This window comes from Mustelus asterias, chromosome 10 (genome assembly GCF_964213995.1).
Source record: "Mustelus asterias chromosome 10, sMusAst1.hap1.1, whole genome shotgun sequence".
Classification (NCBI taxonomy): domain Eukaryota; kingdom Metazoa; phylum Chordata; class Chondrichthyes; order Carcharhiniformes; family Triakidae; genus Mustelus; species Mustelus asterias.
This window is the reverse complement of record NC_135810.1, coordinates 121,925,134-121,948,043: the sequence shown is the minus strand read 5'-3', so window position 1 is coordinate 121,948,043 and position 22,910 is coordinate 121,925,134. Positions and strand designations below refer to the sequence as shown.

Below are 22,910 nucleotides of genomic sequence, written 5' to 3'. Positions count from 1 at the left end.
ACCTGGTCAGGCCCACATGTAACCCCAGAGCCACAGCAATGTGGTTGACTCTCAACTGCTCTCAGGTAACTTGGGATGGGCAATAAATGCTGGCCAGCCAGCGACGCCCATGTCCCATGAATTAATGAAAAAAGGATTCTAGTATCAAATGTGCACTTGATCAGAGATTCTCCAGGGCCTGGTACCCACTTATATTGCAATTAAATAGCAAAATGCGTCAAGCCATCAATGGGCCATCAATTTTACTAAGTGTACAGTGAAGTTTTAAAGGCTTTTGATAAAAATACATAAGGAGAAATTGGTAGGAGGATATTGAGGGGTTTTGACAGGAAGAAACAGCTTCTAGAAGTAGGAGGGTTCATATAGAGGACGCACAGAGTGAAGAGAATTGGAGAAAGAGCCAGAGTTACGACGATCTGAGTATATTTGATGAAAGGCTGGTGGAAGCAGATTTAATGGCGACTTTCAAAATGGAACTTGAAGATCTGGTGGTGGTGGTGGGGAGGCGGTGGGGGGTGGGGGGGGGGGAAAGAGGCAGCAAAATATGTAGGGCTACTAGGAAAGCGGCTAACTGGAGAGTTCGTTCAAAGAGCTGGCACAGACACAGAGGCCCGAACTCTACCACCTCGCCCGCCCTGGAATCGGCACGGGCAAGGGTGCCACAATGGAAATCTGTTGGCCTCGGGCATGACCTTAAGGTCTTGCCTGAGCAAGGCTGTAAAATCCCACCCAATGGGTGGAATGGCTTCCTTCTAAGCTTTGTATGAAGCAGACATTGAAAGCAATGCCAGGATAAAGAAAGAAGAGATGAGCAGGGACATCACCCTTCCCATGACCCCACCCCCGCTACCAGAGGCCTGAGCAGGACCACTTTCCAAGTCTCCCCAACCCCAAACCTTCTCACAAAACCCTCCCACCTGCCTCAAAATGGAGGTTTGGGGGTTAAGGGAGAGGTGGCCCTAAAGTGGTCATCAACTGGCTAAATAAGAGCATCAATTAAAGGGAATGGTGGTGTGGGACGGGGGTGGGTGCAGCACTGGTGGTTGTCATGGTGATGGCCGGGGCTGGCCTAGGTCTTGCCCAGCCCACTGTAAAATTAGTGCAAGGCCGGGGCAGGCTGGGAGGTAGTAGAAAGATCATTGGGGGAATTTAGCGACCATCACCAACCCCAGCACCCCACCCTATGTGGGAGACAGTCGATGTCTGCCCAATGGTATGAATGAAAGGATACGTTTCTTTCCTCTAAATTTTAAAAGTTACAAACCTATTGCCCTAAATCCACTGTGAAAGAGAAGCGTACTGGTAACTGGGACCCAACACATCAATAGGCAGCAGAATTCTTGTGCGCTATCAACCAGTTCAGTTTAAATTGTTGAGCAAATATTGTAAAAGTGGTAGATAAGAGAGACGAGAATTAGAGCAGGTAGCCTCCACATGCACGTTTCAGTGCGAGGGCAGGGAAGCATGGCCAAACACACACAGCAACTTTTCCAGAGTTACTCAACAGTAATTGATGCAAAGTCCAGCCAATATTAGTAATCTAAAGTCTGCAATCCCCATGCTCCAGCTGGCAGTGTGGCTATCAGACTGTCTGCAGATTGATAAGAGGCATTTACAAGGGCCATCGGGTTTGACTTGCTTTGCTTTCTTCAGCGACAATTGCTCTCCACGTCTATTGCCTTTAAAAATAAGACAAACCTGTATTTTTGTAGCACCTTTCACCACCTCAGGATCACCCAAAACACTTGCAGTTAAAATTAAGTTATATTTATGAGTCACAAGTAGGTTTACATTAACACTGCAATGAAGTTACTGTGAAAATCCCCTAGGTTTTTAAAAATTTATTTGTTGGAGGGATGCGGGTGTCGCTGGCCATGCCCAACATTTACTGCCCATCTCTAACTGACCCTCGAGAAGGTGGTGGTGAGCCGCCTTCTTGAACGGTTGCAGTCCATGTGGTGTAGGTACACCGACAGTGCTGTTAGGGAGGGAGTTCCAGGATTTTGACCCAGCGACAGTGAAGGAATGGCAATATATTTCCAAGTCAGGATGGTGAGTGGCTTGGAAGAGAACCTCCAGGTGGTGGTGTTCCCATGTGTCTGCTGCCCTTATCCTGCTAGCTGGTAGAGGTTGAAGGTTTGGGAGGTGCTGTCGAAGCAGCATAATGTCAGTGTAGTCATTGTCCAAAAACCAGCAGCAAATTTGCACAAAGCAAATTGATTCTGAGCTGTTGGCCGAAGGGTAACCATTGGCCGGCATTCTGGTGGGAACTCTACACTCGTCTTAGTGTAATCTTGCACGCCTACCCGAAAAAGCAGACAGGGCCTCGGTTTAAAGCCTCATTCACAGGTTGGCACCTCAGACAGTGCAGCACTGCCTCAGTACTGCGCTGGAGTACACGTCCAGTATCCAGTACTCGAGTGTCCCAGAGTCGGACTTGAACTCTTAACCTGCGGACTCGGAGACAAGAGTGCTACCCACCGAGCCACGTTGACAACGGCGAGATGGGGATGGGAAGTGTGAGAAATTTTATAGAAATACCGCATTTTAATTCCAAGATTATATTGTAGAAACAGCCCAGAAGCGTTTCTGCAATATCGCAAAGCTATTGGCCAGCTGAAATTTCCTCTCAACACTAACTTGGCAAATAGAGAATAGGAACTTAAGAGCAGGTGTAGGCCATTCAGCCCATCGGGCCTGCTCTACCATTCAGTATGATCATGGCTGATCATCTACTTCAGTGCATTCCCTCAACAGAGGATCCCCATATCCCTTTGATTTGATTTATTACTGTCATATGTCTCAACATAGTGAAAAGTATTGTTTCTTGCACGCTATACAGCCAAAACATACCGTTCATAGAGAAGGAAAGGAGAGAGTGCTGAATGTAGTGTTACAGTCATAGCTAGGGTGCAGAGAAAGATCAACTTAGTGCAAGGTAGGTCCATTCAAAAGTCTGACGGCAGCAGGGAAGAAGCTGTTCTTGAGTCGGTTGGTGACCTCAGACTTTTGTATCTTTTTCCCTGAAGGAAGAATGTCCAGGGTGCGTGGGGTCCTTAATTATGCTGGCTGCTTTGCCGAGGCAGCGGGAAATGTAGACAGAGTCAATGAATGGGAGGCTGGTTTGCGTCATTGGTATTTGGAAATCTGTCAATCACTGCTTCAGACGAAGCGGCACGGTGGCACAGTGGTTAGCACTGCTGCCTCACAGCGCCAGGGACCCAGGTTCGATTCCCGGCTTGGGTAACGGTCTATGTGGAGTTTGCACATTCTCCCCGTGTCCGGGGGAGTAGCTAGGGTAAATGCATGGGATTATGGGGATTAGGCCTGGGTGGGATTGTGGTCGGTGCAGATCTGATGGGCCGAATGGCCTCCTTCTGCACTGTAGGATTCTATAATTCTAAACGAACTCAGTACGGAGCTTCCACAGCACTCTGGGGTGGAGAATTCCAAACAACTGGAGTTACATAACGAGTTCTGGTCTGGGACTCTTCCATCTTCTGAGAAAGGGAGGGGGAACAGAGTCAATAGTGAATCTCCAAAACAAATTGGATATTTGTTTACAGAAACGGCATGGTACAGTGGCACAGTGGTTAGTACTGCTGCCTCACAGCACCAGGGACCCGGGTTCGATCCCCGGCTTGGGTCACTGTCTGTGTGGAGTTTGCACGGGTTTCCTCCGGGTGCTCTGGTTTCTTCCCACAATCTGAAAGACGTGCTGGTTACGTGCATTGACCTGAATGGGCGCAGGAGTGTGGAGACTAGGGGAGTTTTACAGTAACTCCATTGCAGTGTTAATGTAAGCCTACTTGTGATTAATAAATAAACTTTAGAAGGAAATAAAATGCAATGCTACGGGACGGGTTGGATCTCGCTTTCAAAGAGATGACACAGGGGCAGAGGGGCCAAATGGCCCCTCTGTGCACTATCAGATGTGCTGTATTTGCCACCCCTGCCATGGCTATTTGCAATATGGGCTGTTTTACAATTGCAGCGTTCTAGCACAGACATTGTACTTACAATGTGGAACAGCGAAATGGCTTTTCAAATTAAACAGCGCTGATATATACAACAGATGCCAATATGTCAGAGTTTCCAAGTTAGTTTGGATGGTGTCTCCCACCCGCTCCAGATGATCACCCAGGACACAGCCTCATCAACAAGGTGAACATTCATCTCCCTTTACAGGAAGTTGCTTACCCTGGGAATCTCAATACAATGCCAACTGCTGGTGTGACACGAGTCATAAATTATCACCACCACCAGATATTTCTCAGACCAAGCTTTCATATTAATATTTCCATGGATTGTATAGGCCACAGCTTGAGTAATGTGCGCAGTTCTGGCCACCACATTATAGAAAGGCTGTAGTGCAGGGGAAGCCATTCTGCATCGACTCTGACAACCTCGGTAAGACATTCTATCAGTCTTCCCTCCAGTCATACCCCACCCTATCCCCATAACGCCACACATTTCCCATGACTAATCCATCTAACCCGCACATCTTTGGAGTGTAGGAGGAAACTGGAGAACCCAGAGGAAACCCACACAGAACAGGTGGAAGGTGCAAATTCCACACAAACAGTGACCCAAGGCTGGAATAGAACCCGGGTCCCTGGCGCTATGAGGCAGCAGTGCTAAGCACTGTGCTACCGTGCTGCCTGGACCCTCGCTATTTGTATTAGAGGGGTTACAGAGGAGATTTATAAGGATGTTACCAGGACTGATTGAGTTGTACAAAATTGTGAGGGGCCTGGACAGAGTGGGTGGGAAGGGCCTATTTACTTCAGCAGAGAGGTCAGTGACGACGGGTCATAGATTTAAAGTGATTGGTAGAAAGAGGATTGAGGAGAGATGAGGATAACATTCTTTTCACCCAGAGGGTTGTGGGGTCTGGAACTCACTGCAGATATCTAACATCTCCCTGTGGGAGCGAGTGCTACATTTTGCAGTGTTAATGTAAGCCTACTTCTGACACTAATAAATAAACTTCAAAGCCTGCTGGGTAAAGAAGTTCGGCCTGAATTTATTATTGACTATCTTATAATTATGATCCCTGGGTTTGGACTTCCTCACAAGTGGAAAGATCTTCCCTGTGTAATTTTAAAGAACTCCATTGGAGATCTTGAAATGCATTTGGAGAAAAAAGTCGTAACATCGAAGCGAAGTGTTCCAATCATCAGCATTAAGCGTCTCGCTGTGTGGGTTGGTGGAGTGGGCGGTAAAGTGGCAGATGGATTTTAACAGAGGAGTGTGAGGTAATGCATTTAGGGAGGTCAAACAGATAGAGAGTACAAAATAAATGGGAATATACCAAGAGGGGTGAATGAAGTGAGAGATCTTGGCGTACAAGTACACAGGTCCCTAAAGACAGCAAGTAGACAAGGTTGTAAAGGCGGTGTATGGAATGCTCTCCTTCATTGGCAGAGATATAGAATATAAAAATAAGGATATAATGTTGGAATTATATTGTGCAGTTCTAGTCACTACATTACCGGAAGGATGTAACTGCTCTGGAGAGAGTGCAGAGGAGGTTTACAAGAATGTTACCAGGGCTGGAAAAGTGTAGCTGCGAGAAGAGATTGGATAGGCTGGGATTATTCTCTTTGGAACAAAGGTGGCTGACTTGATTGAGGGAGACAGGCAGCGAGAGAGAGCGAGCAAGTGAGAACGACGCAGTGAGTCGCGCACGCGCACACACCTAGGTAGAGAGAGAGAGGCAGAGAGGGGGGGGGGTGGGAGGCAGAGAGAGAGATACACAGATAGGCAGAGAGAGAGTGAGAGCGAGAGATAGGCAGAGAGTGTTGAAACTTGGGGGAGAAATTTTCCCAGTGGGCTTTGTGTTCCAGACGTCAGGGTCAAATGGGTGGCCTGGCAGCCTGCAGTTGAAGCCACGCAGACTGGAAGGGTCTCACAGTCTGCCTGGGACACTAACCTCCACCGCCCTGCTGTCCTTACCCTGTCTGGGCTACACGAGACTCCAATGTGATTGACTCTTAACTGCCCCTCTGAAATGGTCGAGTAAGCCACACAATTCAGGAGCAACCAAGTACAGACAAGAAAAGCTGGCCTAGCCAGTGATGTCCACATCCCATAGAAGAATGAAGATTTTTTTTGAAAAAGTACTTGATGAAGAAAGAAGTGGAATGATATTTTGATTGGGTTAGGAGGAGGAGGATGGGAGGAATCTCTTTTAGAAACACAAGCACTAACACGGACAAGTTGGGCTGAATCACCGGTGTCGGCACGGTAAATGCTATGAAATACTTTCAGGGAAGGACAGAGAATGTGACAAGCAAATATGAACAGAAGTATTCCAGCAGAACTGGCAGCATCTGTGGGGGGAGAAACGGAGTTAATGCCCTGTCCTTTTGACCTGAGATAGTTCTGATAAGCAGGAGATCCACCCAAAACATTGTGTCTTTATTTCAGATCTGATCGGATTTGATTTTGTAACATAAAGAGGAAACTAGTTGTGTGGGGGAGACGTTAATCTACACGCCTGACAATGGAGCTGCTTTGTGCATTAAGCCCTCCTCCTTGCCCATTCCCCTGACAATCCCATTGCTGCTACACAATGCTCTGCAAAGGTTACTGTGCAGCTAAACTGGAGTCCCAGTGGCAGCTGGGTTGTTGAAGGGAATCGGTTTACTCTTACTGTAGCACCATAAAAACTCCCAACATCCATCACAAGTCTTCAATCAGGCAACAGTCATTGCCCAATAGCAACGCAGAGTACTGCCCCCAAGGTAAGCTTTTGGTTCACAAGGATGTTGCCGGGACTTGAGAAGCTGAGTTACAGAGAGAGATTGAATAGGTTGGGACTTTATTCCCTGGAGCGTAGAAGATTGAGGGGAGATTTGATAGAGGTGTATAAGATTTTGATGGGTATAGATAGAGTGAATGCAAGCAGGCTTTTTCCGCTGAGGCTAGGGGAGAAAAAAACCAGAGGGCATGGGTTAAGGGTGAAAGGAGAAAAGTTTAAAGGGAATATTAGGGGGGCTTCTTCACGCAGAGATTGGTGGCGGTGTAGAATGAGCTGCCGGATAAAGTGGTAAATGCGGGGTCACTTTTAACATTTAAGAAAAACTTGGATGGGTTCATGGATGAGAGGGGTGTGGAGGGATATGGTCCAAGTGCAGGTCAATGGGACTAGGCAAAAAATGGTTCGGCACAGACAAGAAGGGCCAAAAGGCCTGTTTCTGAGCTGTAATTTTCTATGGTTCTATGGTACATTCACCTCCTTCCCCCAAGATTTGAAGAAGTGTGTGGAAAAGAAAGAACTTGAACTAATATAGCACCTTTCACAAGCTCAGGAGAAGTGCTCACTGCTGTAATGAGCTTTGATTTGACCGAGGGTTGATAGGCAGTGACAGCTTTTCAATGGTGTGCTTTCTTCTAGAAGAGTCTACACTAACTTGAAATCATTTCCTATCTAAATTCTGTCACTGTCTGTCCGCGCACCATTATGCACCCACCATGTTTTTAATACTTCTCCGCAAGATTCAGCAAAACCAGTCTCTGTGCAGCCTAACTGGCACTCCTTAAAGGGACCACACCAGGCTGCCATCACAGGATCATTACCGCACAGGAAGAGCCCATTCAGCTCATCATGTCTGCCCCAGACTTCAGTGATGCACCTAGTGCCAGTCCCACCCACCCCCCGCAACATTCTTCCCGTTTGCATAATAATGCAATTCCTGCCCAAATGCCCTTTTCCCCCCACTCATTCCAGATCCTAACCACTCGCTACATGAAAAGGTTCATCACATTGCCATTGCTTCACTAGAATTGTGGCAGAATTCACTACCACAGAAAGCAGTTGAGGCCAAAACGTTGTGCAATTCCAAGAAGAAATTAGATATAGCTCTTGGGGCTAAAGGGATCAAGGGATATGGGGGGAAAGATGGGATCAGGATATTGAATTTGATGATCAGCCATGATCAAAATTAATGGTGGAACAGGCTCAAAGGGCCAAATGACCTACTCCTGCTGCTAATTTCTATGTTTCTATGGCCACTTTAAATAGAGCAAAGAACAGTGCACAGGAACAGGCATTTCGGCCCTCCAAGTCTGCACCGACCACATTGTCCTATCTAGACCAACCGCCTGTACCTCTCTATTCCCCGTCTGCTCATGTGTCTATCCAGATAAGTCTTAAATGTCACTAATGTGTCTGCCTCAACCACCTCACTTGGCAGTGCATTCCAGGCCCCCACCACTCTGTGTAAAAAAACTTCCCCCACACATCTCCACTGAACCTTTCCCCCCTTATCTTAAACTTGTACCCCCTTGTAATTGTTATTTCTGCCCTGGGAAAAAGCTTCCAACTGTTCACCCTATCTGTACCTCTCATAATTTTATATATATCTGTGCCTCGCGGTTCTTGATTCTTCCAGGAGCGGGCTCAGTTTCTCCCTAGCTGCTCGACCCCAGATTCCTTGTGATTTTGAACACTTCTATCAAATCTCCTCTCAGCCTTCTCTTCGCCAAAGAAAACCATCTCAGCCTCTCCAATCTCTCTCGTGACTGAACATCATTATCTTTCCCGGAACCATTCGCATGAAACTTCTCCACACTCTATCCAATGCCTTCACATCTTTCCAAAGGAGGTCTATTTAAAAAAAACTTGGAGGGGGGATTCTCTGCCCATTCACACCGGCAGGATTCTCCAGTCCTGCTGGAGATATCAATGGAAATCCCATCGACAGCAGCGTGACCAGAGAATCCCACCGCTAGCAAACTGCACGCCACCTCCCGCTACCGAGAAACATGTGGCCAGAGAATTCCCCCCGCTAAATGTGTCGGAGTGCTCCTCCCACCTCCATAACAACAAGGACTGCTCCTGGCCATCATAGAAAGCATTCTTTCTGGTTGTATCACAGCTTGGTATGGCTCCTGCTCTGCCCAAGACCACAAGAAACTACAAAAGGTCATGAATGTAGCCCAATCCATCATGCAAACCAGCCTCCCATCCACTGACTCTGTCTACACTTCCCACTGCCTCAGAAAAGCAGCCAGCATAATTAAGGACCCCACACAGCTCGAACATTCTCTCTTCCACCTTCTTCCGTCGGGAAAAAGATACAAAGTCGGAGGTCACGTACCAACCGACTCAAGAACAGCTTCTTCCCTGCTGCTGCCAGGCTTTTGAATGGACCTACCCCTCGTTAAGCTGATCTTTCTCTCCATCCTAGCTATGACTGTAACACTACATTCTGCACTCTCTCCTTTCCTTCTCTATGAATGGTATGTTTTGTCTGTATAGCATGCAAGAACCAATACTTTTCACTGTATGTTAATACATGTGACAATAATAAATCAAATCAAATTCAAACCAGTCTCTTCCGAAATGCTGCCCTTTCGCAATCTCCCAGACGCATTCCTCAAGAAAAGTGAAACAGGTTTAAGGTGCTGCGGGGTAGGTACAGGGGAGATGTTAGGGGTAAGTTTTTCACAGAGGGTGGTGGGCGAGTGGAATCGGCTGCCGTCAGTGGTGGTGGAGGTGAACTCAATAGGGTCTTTTAAGAGACTCCTGGATGAGTACATGGAGCTTAATAGGATGGAGGGTTGTAGGTAGGTCTAGAAGGTAGGGATGTGTTTGGCACAACTTGTGGGCCGAAGGGCCTGTTTGTGCTGTAGTTTTTCTATGTTTCTAAATGAGAGTGCGGAGCTAAAGAAAGGAAGTTTTGTACTTCAGTCGTGTTCCTCTCACAGCCTCAGGTCATCTCTAAGAGATTTACAGCCAATGAAGTATCTTTCTGAAGTGTGGTGACTGCTGGAATGTAGGAAACACACATCAAGGTTCCAAACAAACAATCACTTCATCTGTTTTTAAGAGATGCTGTTTGAGGCATAAACATTGACACGGAGTGAGGAGAATTCCCCCTGCTCTGACAAAATAAGATCATGAGACCTTACACAATCAAAGGAAAGTCTTTGGCCTTTGACCAGAAGTGTTAACCAGCTCTAACTTACTTGGAATTCAAATTTCAAACGCATAATCAACAATAATCTCTCCTTCAATGTCAACAAAATGAAGGAGATTGTCATCGACTTCAGGAAGTGTAGTGGAGAACATGCCCCTGTCTACATCAATGGGGTCAAAGTAGAAATGGTCGAGAGCTTCAAATTCTTAACTGTCCAGATCACCAACAACCTGTCCTGGTCCCCCCATGCCGACACTATAGTTAAGAAAGCCCCACCAATGCCTCTACTTTCTCAGAAGACTAAGGAAATTTGGCATGTCAGCTACGACTCTCACCAACTTTTACAGATGCACCATAGAAAGCATTCTTTCTGGTTGTATCACAGCCTGGTATGGCTCCAGCTCTGCCCAAGACCGCAAGAAATTATAATGAGTCGTGAATGAAGACCAGACCATCACTCAAACCAGCCTCCCACATATTGACACTATCTACACTTCCCGCTGCCTTGGAAAAGCAGTCAGCATAACGAAGGACCCACGCACCCCAGACATACTCTCTTCCACCACCTTCCATTGGGAAAAAGATACAAAAATCTGAGGTCACGTACCAACCGACTCAAGAACAGCTTCTTCCCTGCTGCTGTCAGACTTTTGAATGGACCTACCTTGCACTAAGTTGATCTTTCTCTCCACCCTAGCTATGACTGCAACGCTACATTCTGCACTCTCTCCTTTCCTTCTCTATGAATGGTATGCTCTGTCACAGCTCGCAAGGAACAATACTTTTCACTGTATAATAATGCATGTGACAATAATAAATCAAATCAAAACAAAAAAGGACCCAAAACCTATGCCCTCCAGTTTTAGACCCCCTACCTTTGGGAAAATATGTTGACTATCTAGCTGATCTGTGCCCCTTGTTATTTTATAGACCTCTACAAGATTACTCTTCAGCCTTCTACGTTGCAGAGAAAAAAGTCCCAGTCTATACAGCCTTTCCTTATAACTCAAACCATCAAGTCCCGGTAGCATCCTGGTAAATCTTTTCTGCACTCTTTCTAGTTTAATAATATCCTTTAATAATATCCAGAACTGTACACAGTATTCCAAGTGTGGCCTTACCAATGTCTTGTACAACTTCAACAAGACATCCCAACTCCTGTATTCAATGTTCTGACCAATGAAACCAAGCATGCTGAATGCCTTCTTCACCACTCTGTCCACCTGTGACTCCAATTTCAAGGAGCTATGAACCTGTACCCAGAGGTCTCTTTGTTCTGTAACTCTCCCCAACGCCCTACCATTAACTGAGCAAGTCACACTTACTCTTTTCATCACACTTTTCAGGGTTAAATTCCATTTGCCGTTGTTTTGTTCATCTGACCAGCCCGTGTATATCACCCAGTAATCTAAGGCTTTCCTCCTCACTATTTACCACACCACCAACTTCCGTGCCATATGTGAACTTACTGATCGTACCGCCTACGTTCGCATCTAGGTCATTAATGTACACTGCAAACAGCAAGGGATCCAGCACCGATCCCTGCGGTACACCACTGGACACAGGCTTCCAGTCACAAAAACAACCTTCGAGCAACACCTTCTGCCTCCTGCCATTAAACCAATCTCCCATGCGGAACCTTGTCAAAAGCCTTACTGAAGCGTATGTCGACTACATCAGTTGCACTGCCCTCATCTACACACCTAGTCACCTCCTCAAAAAATTCAATCAAATTTGTTAGACATGACCTCCCTTTGACAAATCATTGATTAATTCTTGCCTCTCCAAGTGGTGATATGGAGATGCCGGCATTAGACTGGGGTGGACACAGTAAGGAGTCTCACAACACCAGGTTAAAGTCCAACAGGTTCATTTGGAATCATGAGCTTTCGGAGCGCTGCTCCTTTATCAGGTAAGTCCCAATAAACCTGTTGGTCTTTAACCTGGCATTGTGAGACTTCTTACCGTCTCCAAGTGGTGACTAATTCTGCCCCTTCGAATTTTTTCTAATAATTTCCCTATCACTGATGTTAGACTCACTAGCCGGAATTTTACCACCCCACCAGCCATAGAAATTGGAGCAGACGAGGGATGGACAATGGGAAGGTCTGTGGACCTTGGGTGGGATTTTATGGTTTTGGGATGAGCGAGGCCATAAAATCCCGCCCACTGGCCTGTAATTACCTGGTTTACCCCTATGCCCCTCCTTGAGTAATGGTACCACATGAGCTGCCCTCCAGTCCCTGTGGCCTGAGAGGATTTGAAGATTAGTGTCCGAGCCCCTGCAATCTCCTCCCTTGTCTCGCACAACAGCCTAGGAGATGTCTCATCTGGTCCTGAGGATTTATTGCTAAAGCTGCTAACATCTCCTCCCTCTCAATGCTAATCTGTTAATCATATCAGTGTTCCTATCCCCCCGATTTCTATACCTACATCATCCTTCTCCATCGTGGACACAGATGCAAAATATTCTTTTAATACCTCACCCAGGTCTTCTGGTGTTCAGAGCTGTTGACCCTTAAGGATCATCTAGACTCCAGGTTAAAGTCCAACAGATTTATTTGGAATCACAAGCTTTCAGAGCACTGTTCCTTCCTCACTTCATCCGATGAAGGAGCAGCGCTCCGAAAGCTCGTGATGCCAAATAAACCTGTTGGTCTTTAATCTGGTGTTGTGAGACTTCTTACTGCTCCAAACAGTATCAGGGGATCTTTTATGTACACTTGAGGGCAGATGTGGTCTCCATTCAAAAGACAGTGCCTTCAACAGTGTAGCACCTCCCCCCCCCCCCCCCCCCCACCCCACTCCTCCCCGTGACAAGAGTACAGCATGGGGAGGGTCAGCCTGCCATTAGCACCAAAGTGAGACTTGATCCCATGACCATCTGGGCTGTGAAGACATGATGCCGGTATCTGTGACACAAGCAATGCTCACAGCTACACTGAAAGCAGTTCACAAGTGGATTGGACAGCAAGAAAGGTACAACGGAACATGTAAGTTATTTAAATCATACAAAAATGATCAGAAAAGGTGGGACTAATGCAGATTGCCCTCTTTCCCAAGGAAGAGTGAAGAAAAGTGAGACAAGGACTTCAGAAAGGGAAAACAAAATATATAAAGCAAGTTTTACTCATCGAAAAGTCATTGCAAAACTCTTGAAGTACTCACTCTGACAGGAAAGTATTCTCGGAAATATCTCCAAACAGCCCAGTTCCGAACCCACTCTGATCTCCGTCCTCCTGCAAAGAGAATGCATTTAGTTTTCCCCAAATGATAAAGTATAAATATAAAGTTTATTTATCAGTCACAAATAGGCTTACATTAACACTGCAATGAAGTTACTGTGAAATTCCCTTAGTCGCCACACTCTGTCGCTTGTTCGGGTCAATGCACCTAACCAGCACGTCTTCCAGACTGTGGGAGGAAACCGGAGCACCCAGAGAAAATCCACGCAGACACGGAGAACATGCAAACTCCACACAGACAGTGACCCAAGCCAGGAATTGAACCTGGCTCCCTGGCGGTGTGAGGCAGCAGTGCTAACCACTGTGCCACCCCCATAAATTGAACTTTTTTAACTTGCAAAGTACGTGTTTTACTCTCCCAAGCTTACTTTGTGTCGCCCTGGAAATTTCTCACTTTTCAAGTATCTATCCAATGGTGAGGGACTTGAGGGGGGGAGCTTGCAGGTGGTGGTGTCCCCAAAGAAATGTACATAGAAAATCGAAGCAGGCCTTCTCCACCATTCGTTATGATCATGGCTGATCAGCAACTTCGACTGCGCGTCGGGTGCTGGGGGGAGTAGGTATGTCAGCTGGCGGGCAGACTGTTTTGGCCTATAAGTTTACTCTGGCGGCAAAACTGCCAAATGAAAGATATACATTTGCTCCAGGGAAAAATCAACATGCACGAGATCAGATAGAGCGGCGACCTATTCCCATCCCAACTCGACCAGGTCCACTCCTTGCCGGAGTTTCTAACCTTGGTTTGGTGTATTCCAGTCGATGACAAGCCAGGAAAAGTATAAAGCTGCAATCGGCCAGAAGTTAGTGAAGAAGATGTAGCACAGGATTATGGTGCACGTAATCCCTATAACACAAAATCAGAAACATCAGTCAAGTCAGATCAAAATCAGGAGATGCTATAATGCTGATGAACAGAACATTCCTCCACTCTTGGCAATGGGGAGTCACCATCAGGTAATCCCATCCCCACATTATATACAGCGGGGCTCAAACTCGTCACTGTTTTTAGGACGTGGGTGTCACTGGCAAGGTTTCATTTATTGCCCATTCCCAATGTGATGGCAGTAAGCCACTTTGCTGCACACAACTAAATAGCTGGGCCATTTCAGAGCCAATCACATTGCTGTGGGTCTGGAGTCACATGTAGGCCAGACCGGATAAGGACGGTAAAATCTCCTTCCGTTGACTCGGTCTACACTTCCCGCTGCCTCGGAAAGGCAGCCAGTGTAATTAAGGACGCCACACACCCCGGACATTCTCTCTTCCACCTTCTTCCATCGGGAAAAAGATACAAAAGTCTGAGGTCACGTACCAACCGACACAAGAACAGCTTCTTCCCTGCTGCTGTCAGACTTTTGAATGGGCCTACCTCACATTAAGTTGATCTTTCTCTACACCCTAGCTATGACTGTAACACGACAATCTGCACTCTCTCGCTTCCTTCTCTATGTACAGTATGCTCTGTCTGTATAGCACGCAAGAAACAATACTTTTCACTGTATGCTAATACATGTGACAATAATAAAATCAAATCATAAAAAGACACAAATGATGGATTCTTTATTTAATTGACAGAATTGAAATTCCCAGTTGCCACAGTGGGATTTGAACTCACTAGTCCAGGATTATCAATCCGGTAACACTTTGTACCTCACCCTGCAATGGTGTCATTATTCCCTCCCCTATTCACAGCAGATATTAGCCATTCCAAAAGGGTTAGTCCAGTTTAACGTTAATTAACTAGGGACCATCAACAGGATTTATGAACTTTCGACTCGACAGAGAACCAAGAGAAGGATAGAGGAATCCCCGATAAAAACAAGGAACAAATGCTCCTCCCATTCTGGGCTCTCATGGTTACATTAGGTAATGGTTATGGAATCAAGGTGGATTGATAGAATTAACATACAAATCAGCAATAATCTGAATGGTGGGACAGCTTTGAGGGGCCGAATGACCATTCCAGTTTTTACATTCCCAATTCAACCATTTATAAGTTTATTTATTTGTCACAAGTAGGCTTACATTAACACTGCAATGAAGTTACTGTGAAAATCCCCTAGTCGCCCACACTCCGGCGCCTGTTCGGGTACACTGAGGGAGAATTTAGCACGGCCAATGCACCTAACCATGTCTTTCGGACTGTGGGAGGAAACCGGAGCACCCGGAGGAAACCCACGCAGACACGGGGAGAACGTGCAGACTCTGCACAGACAGTAACACAAGCCAGGAATCGAACACGAGACCCTGGCGCTGTGATGTAGCAGTGCTTGGGTGGCGTGGTGGCAGAGTGGTTATACACAGAAATATCGACCACACTTCAATTCTACAACCGTTTAAAAATATACAAACATTCTTCGATGGATGGCTTTCAATTTTCAACCAGGGAAAAGTGAAAACATTTACTATTCTTGAAAATAATGACCTTACCCATAATTAGAAAAGTTATAACCCATTGATAGACGGAGATCATTTGCAAGTGTCGTTCTATCTTGGACCTTGCCAACCAAGGAAGGGATGGTAGATTACTCAAGGCAGAGAGAATGCTTGCACCAGTTCCTAGAAAACATTGAAACAAAGACGGTAAGTCTATAACTTTTACAGGTTTTGCTTCATTTTAAATTGCACCCAGCATTTTGGCGAATGATTGCTTGGCTCAGGGAAAGACCGTAAGAAGTCTCACAACACCAGGTTTACTCGCAACATCAAAATATCAAGATTTGTGTCACAAATAGAAAGTTAAGACTTATTTCATTTGATAGATTCCTCCAGTGTCCCACATTAAATTCTCAGTTTCTTTACCTGATCAATGGTTATCCCTTCCCACAACCCCACACCCTCAGGTTAATCCATTCAAATAAACAAGTAGTCACTGGACCTTCTCCCTGGACCCTTGATCACTTTTCACCCTCATTAGATTGCTCACCTTGCTGCTGACAGACAAATGGGCCAAAGGCTGACACTTTGCACCTAACCCGAAAAGTGCCCCGTCACATAGAATCCCTACAGTGCAGAAGGAGGCCATTCGGCCTATCGAGTCTACACCAACTACAATCCCAATCAGGCCCTATCCCCGTAGCCCCACATATTTATCCTGCTAACCCCGACACTATGGGGCAATTTAGCATGGCTAATCAACTTAACCCACATGTCTTCGGACTGTGGCAGGAAACCAGAGCACCCGGAGGAAACCATGCAGACACAGGGAGAATGTGCAAACTCCACTCAGACAGTGACCAGAGGCCGGAATTGAACCCGGGTCTCTGATGCTGTGAGGCAGCAGTGCTAACCACTGTGCCACCATGCTGCCCTATCTCAAATTACCCTGGAAAAGCAAAATTTGACCAACAGACTAAGCAAGCTACTCTAACAGCTGCTCCAGTGGTATTTTCCACGAACAGGATATTTCCATCAGTGCTACATGACATTTTGCCTACTGCACAACTGCGTAGTGTGCTGTATGGATTTCAGTACAAGGGCACGGCTGGGTATATGAGCTGTACGTCCCAATTATTGGCTTCTCGAATCAAACAACTTCTTCCGTTTGTTCACAATGAGCAGAGCGCAGAGATGTACTCAACCAGCCCTCGCTTGCAAAAGCCAAAGCAAAAACGTCTGCTGTTAGATGTGATTCTGGAATAGGGCAGCACCTGCTGAAAAATCCTGAGTGTGCTAATAGACTAACAACCAGTTTAAGATAATCAGTTGAGCTTTGCGAGTTGTTCATTCACACTTGCTGGAAGCAACATACATTCACACAGTGGGACCCAAAATCTGCAAACAAAAGGCATATGTTCAAACCTTGAGCTTTTTTTAAAAAATGGATTTGAATTACCCAGGAGCTTCCGGCAGGCTATACTCCCCTATTACTTTTTTCAAGGTAGCGCCCTTGCCAGTTTCAATTTGCCAACCAATCACTATCCTTTTCTCCTCTGGCATAACTTGTGACCATTTGAAATTTGGCACTCTTGTATTTGTCCTGATGAGTGCTGAGAAAAGCTTCAGCAATTTGTCTCTCTTCCCAGCCATATTTTTGAAAGTTACGATTGATTCTGCTCTGACCATCTGTTCAGGCAATGAATTTGATCATTCCCAACAAAATTCCCATCTTTCCGGAGGACAATTTGCTAATTATCTTTAAGACTCTGTCCTCTGGTGTAAATATAAACAGTTCAAATGGACAGCGTGCTGGCACAGATTCTGCAGTGCCCACAATGAGGATTAAATAACAGCTATAAATAAAAATAAGCATTTTTGAGGAGTGGTTACCCAGGCTTAGGTTAGCAAGAAAGGTCATAAAAGGTTTCCGAAAGCTTTGATAGAAGCTAAATACTATGGATGCTAGAATCTGAAACACAGAATGCTGGAAAAACCAGCAACAGCTGTAAGGGAGAAAAAAAATAAAGTTTATTTATTAATGTCACAGGTAGGCTTACATTAACACTGCAATGAAGTTACTGTGAAAATCCCCTCGTTGCCACACTCTGGTGCCTGTTTGAGTACACTGAGGGAGAAGTTAGCACGGCAATGCACCTAATCAGCACATCCTTCAGACTGTGGGAGGAAACCGGAGCACCCGGAGGAAACCCACACAGACACGGGGAGAATGTGCAGACTCCACACACATACAGATACTGTTGAGTTTTTCCAGCATCCTCTGTTTTCTTTCCAAAACCTTCACATTGCTAACCGTGTCTCAGTTGGTAGCACTCTCGTCTCTGACTCACAAGGGTCCCAGGTTCAAGTTCCACTCCATACACACAACATACTATCATTGTGAAAATATCTGGCAGGCTATTCCTGCTCCATCAACTTTGCAATCACTAATTAAATTTATGGATCATAGAATCCCTACAGTGCACAAGCGGTCATTCAGCCCATCGAGTCTGCACCGACTTTCTGGCAGAGTATCTTACCCAGGCCTTCCCTCGCAACTCTATCCCTGTAACACCACACATTTACCACGGCTAATCCTTCTAGTTTGCACATCTTGGGACACTAAGGAGAAATTTAGCACGGCCAATCCACCTAAACTGCACATCTTTGGACTGTGGGAGATAACCAGAGCACCCGGAGGAAACCCACGTGGTCACAGGGAGAACGTGCAAACTCCGACCGACAGTCACCCAGGTCCCTGGCGCTGTGAGGCAGCAGTGCTAACCACTGTGCCACCCCCATATGACGTGCAAAATATTTTAATCAAAAGACAAATGTCCCCATTGAATGAAAGGCGATTACATATTGGAACCAGAAGCTAGAATGATTAAAAAAAAAACCACATGCCTTATTGATACATTAGCTCATATTTGTCCTGGGCTAATCATTACTGTAGCAGATAGTCTGCAGCAGTCCAAGGGAACTGGGGGGCCACACGTTGGCACAGTGGTTAGCACTGTTGCCTCAGAGCGCCAGAAGTCGGGTTGGGTCACTGTTTGTGTGGAGTTTGCACATTTTCCCCGTATCTGCATGGGTTTCCTCCGGGTGCTCTGGTTTCCTCCCACAGTCAGAAAGATGTGCTGGTTAGGTACATTGGCCGTGCTAAATTCTCCCTCAGTGTACCTGAACAGGCGCCGGAGTGTGGCGACTAGGGGAATTTTACAGTAACTTCATTGCAGTGTTAATGTAAGCCTCTCTGGTGACTAATAAATAAACTTATAAACTAAATAGGAATAATATGGAAGAGGACTTGTCTCTATGAGACAGCAATAGAGCATTATTATACTTACACCAGACAGGAACAGAATGTGCTGTGCGCATTGTAAAAAAAGGATATAAAGGTCTGATGAAATGGCAAAAGAGAAAAATTTAGAAAGATGATACTGGAACAGAGAGTTTATAACTACCAGGACAGACTGAGCTGGGTGGGACTTTTTTCCTCGATATAAAAGAGGGGTGACCAGAAAGAAATCTTTGAAATTAAAAGTTTTAAAGTTTATTTATTAGTGTCACAAGTAGGCTTCCTCCTTTCAATGGATACAGGCCTTAGGGGATCGATCGGCCCGGGCTCCCTTGAGTGCATGAAGTTACTGTGAAAATCCCCTGGTTGCCACACTCTGGCAGAATTTAGCATGGCCACTGCACCTAACCAATGCGTCTTTTGGACTATGGGAGGAAACCGGACCACCCAGAGGAAACCCACACAGACACGGGAAGAACGTGCAGACTCCGCACAGCACATTCTGTTCCTGTCTGGAGTTGTCGGCGTTGGACTGGGGCAGGCACAGTAAGTAGTCTCACAACACCAGGTTAAAGTCCAACAGGTTTATTTGGTCGCACGAGCTTTTGGAGCGCTGCCCCTTCATCAGGTGTGTGTCTATTCTATGATCCATAAATTTAATTAGTGATTGCAAAGTTGATGAGGCAGGAATGGCCTGCCAGATATTTTCACGATGATAGTATGTTGTGTGTATGGAGTGGAACTTGAACCCGGGATCCTTGTGAGGTGCAATGCTCACCTGATGAAGGGGCACTGCTCCGAAAGCTCATGCTACCAAAAACCTGTTGGAATTTAACCTGGTGTTGTGAAACTACTTACTGTGCCAACTCCACACAGACAGTGACCCAAGGCTGGAATCGAACCCGGGTCCCTGGCGCTGTGAGGCAGCAATGCCAACCACTGTGCCACCGTGCCATCAGAAAAGGATTTGACAAATAGACAAAGATATTAACACTCGAGGGAGAGCCCAATAACTAGGGCAGTAACTACAAGACAGTCACTACTACATCTGATAGGGAATTCAGGAGAAATCTTTTCACCCAGAAAGTGATGAAAATGTGGAACTATCTCCCACAATGAGTGGTCGAGATGACTAATGGAGAAGCATTTAAGGGAAAACTGGATAAACACACAAGGGAGAAAAGTCCCTTGGTAGGTTCAAATTCAACTGACAACTTACAACTTGTTCCAGCCCTCCTAATCCCTGCTTGTGTTCATGTTCGACACCAGCCTCCTCCCATCCTAATTCAGCCAACCCTATCACCATAACCTTCCATTCATATTGCTGAAAAGAGGCATAGTTGCCAAAGATTTTAATTTCACACTCATCAAGGCAAATGCAAGAATGCTACATTTTCTCGAGAGCTTGGGGAGCCTATAATTCCCCATGTTTTCTCCATGGCAACATCTCAGCCAATCAGAATCAACTTGCCAACCAATCACCGCCCTTTGATCCTGAAGTATAAATTGCTGTGATCGTTTGAAATTTGGCATTCTTGTGTTTGGCCCGATGAGTGCAAGATGAAAAACTTTGACAACATGTCTCCTTTCAGCAATATGAATGAATAGAGGGATATGTTGATGGGGGTGGCTGGAGGAGGATGGGAGGAGGCTGGTGTGGAACATGAACATACACGAATAGGATGGGAATAGAGGGATATGGTCCCCGGAAGGGGGCTTTTGTTCAGTTGGGCAGCATGGTTGGTGCAGGCTTGGAGGGCCAAAGGGCCTGTTCCTGTGCTATAATTTTCTTTGTTCTTTGGTATGTAAACCTACGATGAAACTACAGCAAAATGAGCAATCAGATCTGGCTCGATCTGAATCAAATGGCAGAGGACAAATATACGGCTGCAAATGTTTGGCAAGATTCTGTGAGTGTTCAGAATAATAGTTTGTGTTTTGATAAGTAAACACATATGTTATCGATTTCTATCTTAGACACATGGATATTCAATAAAAAAATTACTGCAAATGTTTATTTAAATGCACACTGGTGGACTTACAAAGTTTGCCCAAGGTAATATCATAGCAAATGCAACTTTTTTGATGACCTTTACGAGTTTGGATCCTGTTAAATCCAGTTTCAGCGACCAAAATTGCTCCAGACTTGCAGACATCGCTGACCCAGGTCATTTACTAACCAGCCTAATGTCAATCTAAGCTTGCATTGGTAAAGTCCCTTCATTCCAACTGGGTCGTTAAGCTGGACAGTTAGAGGGTAATGAAGGATTGGTCTTGCACACAAGCCAGACCCCAACCGTATCATTTATATATCTTTATTTATTAGTCACAAGTAGGCTTACATTAACACTGCAATGAAGTTACTGTGAAAATCCTCTAGTTGCCACACTCTGGCACCTGTTCGGATACACGGAGGGAGAATTTAGCACGGCCAATGCACCTAACCAGCACGTCTTTGGACTGTGGGAGGAAACCGGAGCACCCGGAGGAAACCCACGCAGACACGAGGAGAACGTGCAGACTCAGCACAGACAGTGACCCAAGCTGGGAATTGAAACCGGGTCCCTGGCGCTGAGGTGCAGCACTGGTAGCCACTGTGCCACCGTGCCACGCAGTCATGTCTTTAGAACGAAATTGGCTTTAGGACGTAAAACCTGAGGCCATTAAAAAAAATGTAAACACGTACCACTGCAGTTCAATTACAAGCAGGGAAAACAAAAGACGTGCTGGTTAGGGTGCATTGGCCATGCTAAATTCTCCCTCAGTGTACCCGAACAGGCGCCGGAGTGTGGCAACTAGAGGATTTTCACAGTAACCTCATTGCAGTGTTAATGAAAGCCTACTTGTGACAGTAATAAATAAACTTTAAAACCCTAGTCGCCACACTCCAGCGCCTGTTCGGATACAGTGACGGAGAATTTAGAATGTCCAATGCACCTAACCTGCAAATCTTTGGACTGTGGGAGGAAACCAGAGCACCCGGAGGAAACCCACGCAGACATGGGGAGAATGTGCAGACAGTGAATCAAGCCAGGAATCGAACCCGGGTCCCTGGATTTTGTGAGGCAGCAGTGCTAACCACTGTGCTGCCCTAAAAGCTTCTCCGTCACGGAGGCTAAACTGTCCGGCCTGCAGTTGCTAGGCTTAATTTCACACCACTTTTTTGAACAAGGATGTGAGGTTTGCAATTCTCCAGTCCTCTGGTGCCACCCGTGTCTCCAGAGGTTTATGGTTAGACAATTAACTTTTTATCTTTTGGGAGGGGGGGTGGGTTTAAACACCTTTTAATGAAAGAACTGAACAAGCATCTCTGTAAAACCCAATCCTGTTCACTTGTTTTGTTTTCCACAAAGAATGCCAGAGGAGTATATTCTTTCAGAATGTTGCAGCCCCTGTTGTGAGTCTGGGAGTGTCACAAACAAGTGTAGCAAGTGCCCAGGATTGAATAATGCAGATCGTAACATGAGACACTCTGGGGTTCAAGCCATAGCTTTAGGAAATGTCTGGAGATGTTTAGAGCAGTTTGTGCGGTGATCTGGTTGTAGACTGTTGTTAATCAATTGAACATTCCCGTCCCCCACACCCCCCACCCAAAACAGGAGTAACAGCATGGTTGACTTAAAGGACAAGCAGTACAATTCTCCTCTGTGCCCGCCCCAACCTCAAGTGAGAACAGAGAATTTGGCATTCCAGCCAAAACTCCATTCACCTTCAGTGGCTCCGGAGAATCCCAGCCGCGGCCAACGGCAGAGATTTTCAGCCATGGTCTGGGAGATGGGGGGCGGGAAACTGTTTCCGCTGGTGGAAGGATTGAGAACGAGAGGGCACAGATGTAAAGTCATGGGTGTAAGAAGCAATGGAGACACGAGAAACCTTTCTCACATTGAGAGTGGTTCAGGTTGGAGTGTGTGGGAGAGGCAGGTTCAATCGAAGATTTCAAAAGGGTATTGGATCACTTTCCGAAAAGGAAGAATGCACAGGGTTACGGGGAGAAGACGGGGGAGTGGCACCAGGTGCATTCATCATTTGGAGAGCTAGAGCAGACACATTGGGCCGAAC

General features: G+C 46.0%; 1 protein-coding gene across 1 annotated transcript in view; it reads right to left on the bottom strand.

Annotated features, from left to right (window-relative positions):
* Window positions 1–22,910, bottom strand: part of dgat2 (diacylglycerol O-acyltransferase 2) — a 49,641-nt gene that overhangs the window by 17,677 nt on the left and 9,054 nt on the right. The window contains exons 2-4 of the mRNA XM_078222589.1: window positions 15,605–15,733; window positions 13,911–14,018; window positions 13,098–13,168 (exon numbers count right to left, since the gene is read on the bottom strand). Of these exons, the coding sequence (XP_078078715.1) occupies window positions 13,098–13,168; window positions 13,911–14,018; window positions 15,605–15,733 (308 nt within the window). The remainder of the gene's footprint in view (window positions 1–13,097; window positions 13,169–13,910; window positions 14,019–15,604; window positions 15,734–22,910) is intronic.